This window comes from Medicago sativa, chromosome 6, assembly GCF_051527215.1.
Source record: "Medicago sativa cultivar Bolivia chromosome 6, Bolivia_mono, whole genome shotgun sequence".
Classification (NCBI taxonomy): Eukaryota; Viridiplantae; Streptophyta; class Magnoliopsida; order Fabales; family Fabaceae; genus Medicago; species Medicago sativa.
In genome coordinates, this window is record NC_140754.1 from 748,666 (window position 1) to 761,673 (window position 13,008).

The 13,008-nt window shown below is 30.5% G+C and overlaps 1 protein-coding gene across 1 annotated transcript; it reads right to left on the reverse strand.

Moving 5' to 3' along the window:
- Nucleotides 1–191: 191 nt before the first annotated feature.
- Nucleotides 192–2,318, reverse strand: LOC146911862 (ARM repeat superfamily protein). The gene is made up of 2 exons (XM_085718057.1): nucleotides 1,669–2,318; nucleotides 192–1,186 (listed from the first exon to the last, which is right to left on the reverse strand). The coding sequence occupies exons 1-2, from the start codon at nucleotides 1,881–1,883 to the stop codon at nucleotides 412–414; spliced, it is 990 nt and encodes a 329-aa protein (XP_085574183.1). The 5' UTR covers nucleotides 1,884–2,318; the 3' UTR covers nucleotides 192–411.
- Between the last annotated feature and the right edge of the window lie 10,690 nt (nucleotides 2,319–13,008).

Genomic DNA, 13,008 nt, shown 5'->3' on the forward strand with positions numbered 1-13,008 from the left:
GCTTGCCTAAAGTAAATATCCACGTTCAATACCACATAGAATAGAATGGGTTTCACCCGATAAGAGAGTGGGTGAATGTTAGAAAAAGAGTGTCCAAAACATTCTACACGATAATTGAACTTTAGTTTTTATTTTTTTTATTTTTTTTAAAGCTTTTACTGACATAATTGAACTTTAGTTTTGAATCAAACTAGAAGATCCAGAACCAATCATATATACATTGGAATACATAGAAATGTAAACAATTCTACATTGTCTCACTGAATTATACCTTCCTTGTAGTTAAGTCCTAAACTAGAAGTCATTATCATTAAAAACATAATTGATACCAGAAAAATGTAGAGAAAACCAAGAGATGCATGAATACTTTATGATCCGAACCTATTTCGAAAACCTTATTTACTTGAAAGATTATGTATTGAGCTTTGCAATCATCTCCTCTACTAATCTCAAAGTAGTATCTGTCAATTTCTCTCCTTCTGCATCAATTTCTTCCATTACCTGTTCTATAAGCTCGTGATTAATTTGTGTACATCTCGAGCTATAACTGGAGCAGTCTCTCAGAAGCAACAGCAGTTCTCTAGCCATGGATTTGGCCCTCCACGTTCCATCGACGCTTAACTGAAGCAATCCTGGCATTACCCCATCTGTCAAAATCAATACTCTATATTTTTCTCTGCAGCTTTGACATATAAGCAGAAGTATGCCAACTGCATGCTCTTTTCCTAGTGAAGTTCCATCTTCAATAGTTTCAACCAGTATCCGAATTGCTCCTCCAGTACTAGCAGCCTCACAAAGTGCACTCTCTGATGAAGAAACAATATTTTCCAGCAAACCTATCGCTTTCTCAACCAATGGAGATGATTTTACCGAGTCATGGATAAGTTCAAGCAAGGAGAATATAACACCAGAAGATGCAATCAATGGAATAATCTCTCGACAAGTTGTGAGGTTGTGGAGAGTAGCTATAGTGTCTAGTTGAGACTGAGTTTCAGTGTTACTATTATTGATAAGTTCAACCAAAATTTGAACTGCACCAGCTGAAGCTATTGCTACCTTATTTCTCTTGCAAGAAGAAAGTGTTAACATGGCTGCTACTGACAATTGTATCACCGTCTGACTTTCACAATGAAGGAGGTTCAGCAAAATTGGTAAAACTCCATACCTTACAATCCGAATCTTGTTTCTACAAAAGTTGTGAAAAAGTTTCTGTAAGATTTCATCAACTTCTAAGGGAAGCTTTGAAAGCATTCTTACAATAGAAGAAATTTTAATTCTCCCTTGTGTTTTATACATTCATTACTTTTTCGTAAAGAATCATAGGATCCACAGTTAACCAATGAAAAACATTTATTACTTAAAACATATTCCTTTAGACCCAATAGGAAAAAAAACCAATCATGGGGTGCTAAAAAGTTCAAACTTTTTAATTACTCCAATACAGTGCTTGGTTGAGTAAGTTTTAAACTCAATTTCTCTAATCATGTTATTGAGGAAAATTTTGTTATGTACTCTTGATAATTTTGAGGTTTTCGACAGTGTTATCAAATAACATAGCAGAATTTGAAAAAACGTTAATTTTCGTGATCATAGTTATAAGACTAAGAAGGAATGGAGAAATTTTTACATTGAATGTTGAATATTAAGGGAGAAAGTGAATGTTCTAACCTTTCACTGCCAAAGGAGAGGCTGAGAAAAGCACAAAGAGAAGCTTCTATGGCTTCATAGTTTTCAGAATGAAGCATGGAAACAAGAGGAACCATAACTCCACTTTCTGCCAAATTGTGCTTTTGCTTATTGGACAATCTACTAAGTTTCATTGCTGCTTGAATTTGAGCTTCACTATCACCATTCCAAAGATTTTCCACAATCTCTTTCTCCATTGAAGCTCTTTCTATCTAGTTTCTTCTTTGTTAGGGAATAGTAAATGTAGCATTGAGATTGGTTGCTTGAAGAGGTAACTTTGAGATTTTGAGGGTATTCCAATCCATTGTTTCAACTAGAAGCAACATACAATTCTTTTTATCACCTTTATTACCTCTTTGGTGTGTGTGTTGGTATTTTTTTAATATATTCTCAAAAAACAATGTTGATTCCTAAAAATGAATCTTTAAATTTCTTTATATAGAAGCAAACACTATCAGCTTTTGTTGGCCGCAATTTTCTGCTTTAATGTTAGGTTAGCTGGTAGTGTAGGAGCTTGAAAATAATAGTTTTTTTTAGTAGTCAGTCAATCATTGTTGTTTATCACATTGACAATATTTATCATTCTTTTCTTCAATAATGCCAATTCTCTTTTGTTCAATGTTCCTAGAAGCTAAAGCCACCTTATAGGATTATATATATTTGTGTTCCTATAAAATACATAGATGTTTTTTCAACACAAATTTGGACCCCAAAATTAGACATTTAGATTGTTAAAACAGTTCAAATACATAATTAATTATGTTTAGTGGATTATTCTTAGGTTAGTTTATTAGATTTATGGAGAAATTGTTAGCAATAGTGCTTGAATTTTGAACTTTCTAATACTTTTTTCATGATCCCAAATTCATACCATTGGTTACACCTTCTATGGACATACTTAGTGAAAGATTAATGAATATAATAAGGTATCACAACTAATTACCGATCAATTATATAAAACCACAATTTTGAACGTCGTTAACCACATTTGTAAAGTGTATATTTTTCAGGGATATCATGTATATTCCTGAAAAATCATGTGTACCTTAATGACTAATTGATATATTTTTGAACATTTGGTTAATGGATGTCACAAGTTTTTCTCGAGACATCCAAATCACGACTATGATCAGTTGCAACAGATGGAATTCATATTTTGGCCGGAGTGAGCATGAACAAGAAGGCATTTATGATCATTAGAGCAAATGTATTTTTCTTCTTTATTATATTTATTTTAATTTTTTTTATAAAAGTTTATATGATATGAGTTTCGGTCGGGGCAGGTATCAAGGTTTAACAAACGTTAAGAAAGATACTTATACAGATCACCGACCAAAAAGATCATCACGCTGATAGCCGGATTTGAGGCCACGGCCTTGCGGATAAATATGTAATTTAATTAATTATGTGGATATACTTATAACATAACAAAATATGAAGTTAGTCTATTTTATAAAATATTATGCACGACTAAGCCGTGAGATTAGACCTATCAAAATAGGCTACCCAATTTGTTTAAGGCCGTGCTAACAGGTATCAAGTTTCATCAAGTCGGATTGAAAAGCTTTGTTTAAATATACGGGCTGAAAAACACTATCCAGTTTCGACCTTAAACGGATTGTAGGCTTGGTGGGCACCATAAAACTACGTTTTTACGATGGCACAAATATATCACTTTAGTTTTAAATACATTTTTTATGCTCTATTAGTTTAAAATTTGAGGAAATTACCTTCATCTCCCTTAAGTTTTCCTCAGATAACACTCACACACCCTCTAGTTTTCACATTAATTTTCAAATACATTGTTGAACATGAATCAAACAAAGAAAACTCATTGTTCAGTACTAAAGCAAATGAATTTGGAGAAGACTCAAGTGGAATTTCTTAATGTTTGGTTTCAACACAATTGTTAGAATGACTTAAACAACTCATCTAATGTAACAATGTAAGAAACATGTCCACTCTAGATCTATTAAAATAAAATAAAAAATAAGACAGTATTTGAATCGTAATTGAGAAAAGACAATAATAAAACTAAATAGTCATACTAGTTGTATGTGTTCTATTCTAATCTCAAGTCTTTTAGATAATCCTTCAAAAGATTTATACGATCATGTTATAAGCAAAATATATTGGTAAAGAACAAATCGTAACATTTTTTTTTTTAATTCTACAATTTGTTCTTTACCAATATACTCCCTCCGTTTCAAAATGAGTGTCGTTTTAGCAAAAAAAAATTGTTTCAAAATGAATGTCGTTTTACATTTTCAATGCAATAATAACCTTTTCTTTTCAATTGTACCCTTCAATTAATACTATGTTACACTACTTCCAAGGTATTATTTTTGCTTTAATGAAAAACAAACCAATAGTTGATTAGGATAATTTGGTAAAATTGCTATGACATTTGACTACTTTATTCCATTCCTTAATCTGTGTGCAATTGGTTAAAGCGACACTCATTTTGAAACGGAGGGAGTATAACATTATTTTTTAAATAATTGGATAAAAATTTATACTTATTTTTATTGATAAAAGCGGAAAAACAGATAGGTTAGTTCCTGACAAGAGAAAAATGGATAAAAGTATTTTACAAATCATGTTAAATTAAAAGGTATGAAAAACCTTATTTTACCTCATATAGGTTAGAGTTTCACTAATTGGGTGTATTTCAAATTTAAATGATTCATCTCTTTGAATTTTTTGTTGCTTTTTTTTTTTCTTTTTCAGTTTCATATATGCACTCCACATATTTGATCAAATGCTACACTCGATTCTCATCAACACTTAGGTTTCATGTTGTTTTTTTTCTTTATTCACGAATGTTTGTGCTTATTTGTTTGCTTTCCTTGACATTATGGCTTTGTTTTATATATTGCAAATGAGCAATGCTATTTATCAAGGAAAAAAACATCAAGAATTCTTCAAGAATAAAGAGTAGCCAATCACAATGCACTATTTGCCACAATTCAAGGAGGTGTGGCTAAAAAATAGGAAGTGGACAAATAAATCATGCAATTAAAACTTGCCACATGTGTCTTGAAAAATTTTTGATGCTATTTTTCTAGATAAATAGCATTTTCCATTGCAAATATAACTTTATTTTGCACAACCATCATATGTTATATGCAAAATTTCAACTCACTTTAATTGTTATTGTGTTCAAATTGATATTGATATATCATGGTTCCATGATTGCATAGCGTAGGATTAAAAGAAATGTGTATATTTAATTTTGTTATGGTTTAACATATTTTATAAGTGGCTTAAATATGTTATTCGTCCCTGCAAATAGGGGTCGTTTAAAATTTCATCCATGCAATCGCTAATCCTTTTTTTTTGCCCCTGCAAAGTTTAATCAGTTAAAAATTCGTCCCTTGACCAAGTTAATGACTGCCACGTCATCAAATTAACAAAATGGCATGGGAATTGACGAAAATACCCCTGGCTTATTTTTTTTTGTTTTTTTTCCTTCAAAAAAAAATTCAGTTTTTTCCCGAATTTTTTTTACGATTTTTTCCCGAAAATTTTTCAGTTTTAATTTTAACAGTTTTTTTCCGAATTTTTTTTTTACTTTTAATTATTTTTTCAGATTTTTTTAATTTAAAAAAGAATTTTCAAAATTTTGGAAAAAAAAAATTTTTGAAGGAAAAAAAATTAGCCCAGGGGTATTTTCGTCAATTCCCATGCCATTATGGTAATTTTGATGTCGTGGCAGTCATTAACTGGGTCAAGGGACGAATTTTTAACTGATTAAACTTTGCAGGGGCAAAAAAAAAGGATTAGCGATTGCAGGGACGAAATTTTAAGCGACCCCTATTTGCAGGGATGAATAACATATTTAAGCCTTTATAAGTTAGAATTAATGATAATTTGCATGTTAGCTTGAATCATGATATTTTAAATCTTTTAACATGTTTTGGGCTTCCATCACCAACCAACACCAAAGCGTGTGTACGCATAAATGTTACGGAACAATCAATTCAAACATGTAATAGTTCATCTGATATAATGATAGGTTATAACAAGATCAATTGTACAGAAATTCATTATGGATATTGCGACCAACTGACTTTGATCAATTTGTATCTCTATACCTTTTCTAACTAACCATTGTCTATTATCAAAATAATTTATTTTAATCACTCATCAATTAATCAATTAAATAGACTAAAGTCACTTTTGTTCCACGATACACTAGTACAAAATATTGTTAAATAGAGGAATGCTATTGCTAGAGAGAGAAGTAGTTAATATTTTCATAAAGCATTTATTATAGAGGAATGCTATTGCTAGCGACAATTATAATCACGATAGCATAGCGAATGAATTTCTAGCGTTAGATTATGGTTGTTAGTCTAACTAAAAGTAAAGGTTGCTACAGTGTAAATATGTGTATCGTGAAATATCCGTGAAGCTTTTTGTGGCAATAAGTAGCATTTTCCTTTATTATATATTGTAAAAAAATATGGGAAAATGTTATTTCTCTAGAAAAATAGCATCAAGAATTTTTCAAGACACAACTAGCAAGTTTTAATTGCATGATTCTATTTTTCAGTCACACCTATTTAAATTGTGGCAAATAGTGCATTGTGATTGGCTGCTCTTTATTCTTGAAGAATTCTTGATGTTATTTTTCTAGAGATATAGTATTGCTCATAAATATGTAACATAAACATGGGTATATTGATAAAGAAATAATTAATACACTTTAAAATTTGCAAAATGTCTTATAAAAAGAAACAAATAAAAAAACACAAAAGGGTCTTATTTTGCGAGAGAGAGGTATTATACTAATATATAATAATAAAAATGTACAAAATTTATATTAAATATCTTGTATATTTCATTTGTTGGGAATATATGTCATTTTGTACATTTTCACGTCTACTCTCTAGCATAGTGGCTAAAGATCAATCCTTGAGCTCGTATATACCACATTCGAACTTTTCTTGGTAGTCATTTTGGAGAATCTTTAGCTTTTAATTTCATTTGTACTATAAATTAACAAAATTCAAAAAACTTAGTGTGTGCGCACTTTGACTAGACCAATGTGTACCGACATATTTGACTATAGTGTGCTATCAGATTAAGAGTTGTAGAGAGAAAAGTGCAATTGGTGCAAATTAAAAAAGTCGAGGGTGTGCTGCTACTAGATAACTCAATACTATTCCTACTGGAACTTAAGAAGAGCCTATGCTTGATTGGCTATGAACTGAGAGTTTAACCATCCATTGCATATAACGTGTCCCTGCATTAGAAGACATAGAATTGCAATAAATGTTGCTATAAGCCCAAGGAATTTGGTATTCACTACCACTCCCTCCGTCCCTATATGTAAGCACCCTTTTATTAGAGGGAAAGGGTGGTTACATATAGGGACGGAGGAAGTATTTTTATTCTAAAGGTTCTCGATTCTATATCTCTTTCTTAATTTTCTTGAATGAGCACACTACTACTTGTAGGAGTTGTTAGGAAACATGATATCCATGAAGGAATGAGAGAAAACTCAGAATCTTTCTATCATACTTATTATAAAAGCCAGTTAGGTCAAGCAAATGCTTAACCCTAATTGCTTTTGTGTTTTCCCTCCCAAACACATCTCCTAGGTGTGTTATGCAAGCTTTGGTACCATCATTTAATGATGCATTTAATGTTGATTTCAAGTTTTCAAATTTGAATTTCCCTCCCAAGTGTGGATGTCATCATTAATGTCTCCTTGGTGAGTTATGCAAGCTTTGGTACCATCATTTAATGTTGATTTCAAGTAAATATTTTTTCGTAAAAAAGTTTCGGTAAAATATTTTTTTACTTTAAAAAAAAAATTTGGTAAAAAAAATTCCCGGTAAAAAAAAAATTTCATATTTTTTTCAAGTAAAAAAAAATCCCTGTAATTTTTTTCCAATAATTTTTTTTTTAAAAATAGTTTTTTTCGGTAAAAAAATTTATTTGTAGAAATTTTGGGGCTTAGGGCCTTTTAGATTGATTCACATATGAAGGTCATATGCTAATGCTCTCCATTAGTTTCTGTGGTGTTTTTGTTTATTGATGCACTTCCTTTACATTGCTCTTTTTTGCCGTTGTTTAGAAAAGTTTAATTGACGTGTTTTTTTTAAGCAATAAATTTATTTAGATCGATTCACAAACTAAGGTCATAAGATATTGTTGTTAGTTTATGTGCTTTTATTGTTTATTGATGCACTTTGTTTACAATGCTCTTTTTGCCGCTATTTAGAGAAGTTTAATTGACATTGCATTTTTTTTGTTATGCAATATGTGTCGCATGATTATATGTTTTTGGGTACACACCATACAAAAGACATTGGTTATGAGTTGTACCGTTATGTAACTTTGGTGGATCCAAAATGCAATCATACAAAAGACAATATTGTAGGTTCATTCATTTAATGATGTATGTGGTCTTTATTATAGACCACATACATCATTAAATGAATGAATCCCAAATGTTAATTTTTGCTTATAATAGTGACCGGAGGGTGTATATATCAGCAAGCATGCACTGGTTTTACATCTATAATTGTGCAGTACTTATGATATGAGCCGCATGTGTATGGGAGGACTCCACACGTGTGTGTGTGTATACCTAACTGATGGACAACTAATAAGCATTGCAAAAAATGAACCATTGACTTTGTTATCTAAAGCATAGAAGGAAAAAAAACCAAACTGAGCATGAAATGGGCAACAAGTTTCACAAGAATCCTCTAAAGAGAATCATTGTATTCATATGAGGTAAAAAAGTCGTAATATAAGTTCGCGCACTCCTTTTGCCGATATCACTAATGGAAAGCAATAATAATACTATAAGTTATAATGAACACAAAGAATTCTATTGCGACTATTGTCAAGATCACCTATCCAAATATATTAGATAGCATGACTGATATAGCTTATTTTCAAGACAAGTCCATATTAACTCCAAAGCATTCAATTGTCAAACAAATAAACGATTATATATTGGATTTGATTCCAGGCGAAGCAAAAATGTATCTGAGTTAAGATTCGTCGTTAGCAACAAACCCGAATGGCGATGTAATTGATGTTGTCCACACTCCTGAATTTCTCAACACAATTAATACACCTGGTCTTCCAAATCACAAACTCAGGTTAAAGGTTGGTGTTCCAGTGATGTTGTTAAGGAATACAGATCAAAGATCAGGATTATGCAATGGCACAAGACTAATCATAACTAGAATGGGTAAATTTGTGCCTGAAGGAAAGGTCATATTTCTAAGAAATATATGCAAGAAAATTTTTTATACCAAGATTATCTCTTACTCCTTCTGATGTTATGATACCTTTCAAATTTCAACGGAGACAGTTTCCGATAGTTGTTTCTTTCGCAATGACTATTAACAAAAGTCAAGAACAATCTCTGAAGAAAGTTGAGATATATTTGCCAAGTCATGTGTTTTCACATGGTCAGTTATATGTTGCAATATCAAGAGTTACCTCAAGAGATGGATTGAAGATGCTTACAATGGATGAAAATGTTCAAGATGCCAATGTGACTTCAAATGTAGTATATCCAAAAGTATTTCGTAATGTAAGATAAGTTGTGCTAAAAATCAATGATTTTTGTACGATATTTTGATTTATTGCATTCCAATGGTAGCAACAAATTATATTACTAAAGTCACCATTATGCGACTAATATTTATCGTAATTGGAATTTTATAAAATATTACTTACATATTGATTCAGTTATAACCAATTAATATAGGAAGAGACTAATAATCGTAACTTCAAACGCGCATGTGTAAGCTGGTAGGACCCGTGCGGAGCACGGGTCGATGGTCTAGTTGATGATAAAAGTGAATGATACAATTGAATGTGAGAAAAACACGAGGGGGGTTGAATTGTGTTAGATTTTTCTTCGTTTTCTCCTTAGCTGAAAACACTGATCAGAAGCAGATAGACTTCTACTTCTAAAGTCATGTTCAGGACTAATTGCAGCGGATAAAAACAGAGAGAGAGAGAGAGAGAGAGAGAGAGAGAGAGAGAAGAAAGACACAAAACAATTATACAGGTTCCTTCCACAAACCGGAAGTAGTCCTGTCCTCCTTGCACTTCCAATGAAAGTTCACTAAAATGTAATATCTGATTACAAATGCTCACTGCTAAAACTAGCAAGAGAATTCAAATTACTCAAGCACAACTGCAAGAGATTTCCTATGCTCCTGAACACAATCAAGAGACTTATGCTTAAGCACAACTGCAAGAGACTTCTATTCAAACAGAATTACAAAGAAAAATGTTTGAGTTTGAACACTTGATATACAATCAGTGGTGCTCACAATACAAATCAGATACAGACTCTTAAGACTCTAGAATTTCAAAGATATGAAAGTTGTTAAGAAATTCTAAGCAAACTTTTGATGCAAAACAATTTTGACAGAGTTTTGGCACTTGTAAATTGTTGAGTCCTTGCCAATCTCTAAGTCTTCACTTCTTTATATAGAGGTGTGAAAGAGACGTTGTGAATTGTCAGCACATCAAAATAGAGTCGTTTGAAGCTTTGATCAATCACCAATGATCTTTTGCCTGATATGGTTATTGTCCTATGAAGGATCAATTTCAAATCCATTCCAAGTATGAAAGAACATCGTTGCAGGCATAGCTGTTTTTCTTGTCTTGTAGTAGAGACAAAAACAGAGTAGTGGAGGTAGTGGTTGTACACTTCGTACAATTGTACTTTGTCAACGCTCTTCAAAGAACAAACATCCAATTCTTTCAAATCCTTTCAAAATAGTTGTTGTTTCACTCTTCTGGTCTTCTGCAATGCTTTGACGAGATTAAATCCATTGAACAGCCTTTGGAGTTTTAAGTCTTGCATCTCCTGGTGAACTTCAGCTTCCGGTGATCTTCAACTTCTGATGAGATGTTTCTGATGAACTTGCTTCTGATGACGTCATCACTTCAGGAGCACTAAACTTCAGGAGCACTTCTCTTCAGATGCTTCAAGCTTCTTTTTTGTTGATTCCTTAGTTCTCTTTTGTTCTTTCAGAAACTAATAAAGATCAAATTTTTGTCTATGGTCCTGTACATTTGAACAAATATTAGCATATCCAATTGACAATTTTTAATACCTTGTTACCATCAAAACTCTTAAAGGGTAATGTTAAACACATTTTGTTCCAACAAAGTTTTCTCCTTGAATTAAATTTATTCTTATTTATTTATTACATGTGTTATTTATTTAAAATTAAGAGTATTTTTGGTGAGAAAAGTCCAACCCAAAAGTGCTGAAAGAGGTAGTTTTCTTTATATATACAGTTAAAACTCTATAAATTAATAATGTCAGGACCGGAGAAATTTATTATTTTAGAGAGTTATTAATTTATCGATAAATTAATAATTATTAATTTAAAGAGTTTTTAAGTAATTATACTGTACTTACCAAAAAAAAAAGAATTACGTTGCAGCGAACCTTGGGACTCAACGTAAATTAGTAACTACTGTGTTCATATGCATTGGAAATCAATAATGACTTTTGAAGTATAGTAAATGTAAACAAGAGGAACAAATGTGTTCAATGTATTCTTCAAATATTTTTTTCAATTTCTATGAATTATTAATTTATGATTTTCTTGGGACCGAAAATTATAAAGGGATCTCCCGAAAAATTATTATCTTATTATTTTATCGAGTTTTTCAATTTTTTACATTGGCCCAAGTCGGGACCGGACAAATTTATTATTTTAGAGAGTTTATTAATTTACCGAGTATTAAATTAAAGAGTTTCTACTGTAGTATAGATATACTAGCGAAAAGAAGGGTGCCCGTCTTTTCGCTCTTTTTATTGTGCTAAGGTTTGAAAATTATGAACGGTGTTTTTTTTATATGAAATTTTGATTTTGATTAAAACTAAAAATATAAATGTTTGTTGCTTTCAAATTATAACAATCCAAACTAATCATGATTATCTATTTCAATGACATCAATAATCAAATTTTTTTTAATGACATCAACAACAATCTTTATATTAGAAAAAGTTAATTAAGAGTATAATTGAGATAATGAAAAAGTAAGTATAAATATACTCATTTAATCTTGGTTGTTACACTCTTTAAATGATAAATAAAAAACATATATCCGTATCGTATTTGTTACATTTTTTTTAATATTTAAACTTATTTTTATTTATTTGTTACATGTGTTATTTATTTATAGAAAATTTAGGGCATTCTCAAATGAGTTAAGAAGGGTTGTTGTTTTTATAATACTAGTTTAGAGACCTGGCGTTGCCTGGGTTAGATATTAAAAGTGTTTTATAAGTTTGTGTGCACGAATACACGTGTCAATATATTAGATTGAATTTATTTAAATTTACAATTATAATAATATCATAAAAATAAATATAAATGATGAGATGAATGTCCAATGCAAGAATAAAAAGTGTGACAAAATCAATAATGAATTGGTCCAAGTGGTAAGAGTTTTGGGTCCCTTTAAACAAGCGGTCATGGGTTTGTTTCGTGGCCCATGCGTATGAGAGAGAAAAATCGATTGAAAATGAAGAAAGTGGTTGGAATATATATATATATATATATATATATATATATATATATATATATATATATATATATATATATATCAAAGTATATGTATGAGAAATAATAAAATTGGTGTTTGACAAACCTGAAGAAGGAAAAATGTTAGATTAAAAGAAGGTTTGGGGATTCTGCTTGTGCTCAAAATATGTAAATATGTGATTAACGAAAATTTATTTATTTATAGTTAACATTTGCATTTGAATATGCAGCTAAAAGATAACATAATAACTAATCGAACCTTTTTTTCCCTCAAAAAACTAATCGAACCTTTTTTCCCTCAAACATAAAAATTAATTGAATGATATAGTGCTAAAAGATTAGTAATAACTAATTGAAGCTTCTTTTCCTAAAAACAAATAAACAAAATGGAGTTTTTAATCATAAAATAAGATCGTATATGTAAACTTTGTTGAAAGTATTATGTGTAGTTTGTTCAGATATTTCTGCTACATAAAATATTAGAAATTCAATAAAAATTAAAAAAAAAATACTGAGTGCATAAGATCAAAAGTTTGTTGAGATATTTCTGCTACATAACATATTAGAAATTCAATAAAAACAAAAATAAAATATTGAGTGCATAAGATCAAAAGTTTGTTGAGATATTTATGTTAAATAAAATATTGGTTTTTAAAAATAGAAAAAATAATAAAAATATTGAGAATGAACGTGGAAGTGACACGTGACATAAAAAACCTTACTTTATATATATATATATACTCTTGATTGATAATAACAACCTTAG

Coding starts and splice junctions, on each gene's coding strand:
- LOC146911862 (XM_085718057.1), bottom strand. CDS start 1,883: ATGGAGAAAGAGATTGTGGAAAATCTTTGGAATGGTGATAGTGAAGCT. Junction 1,187..1,668: donor CTCTCCTTTGGCAGTGAAAG/GTTAGAACATTC, acceptor CAACTTTTGTAG/AAACAAGATTCGGATTGTAA.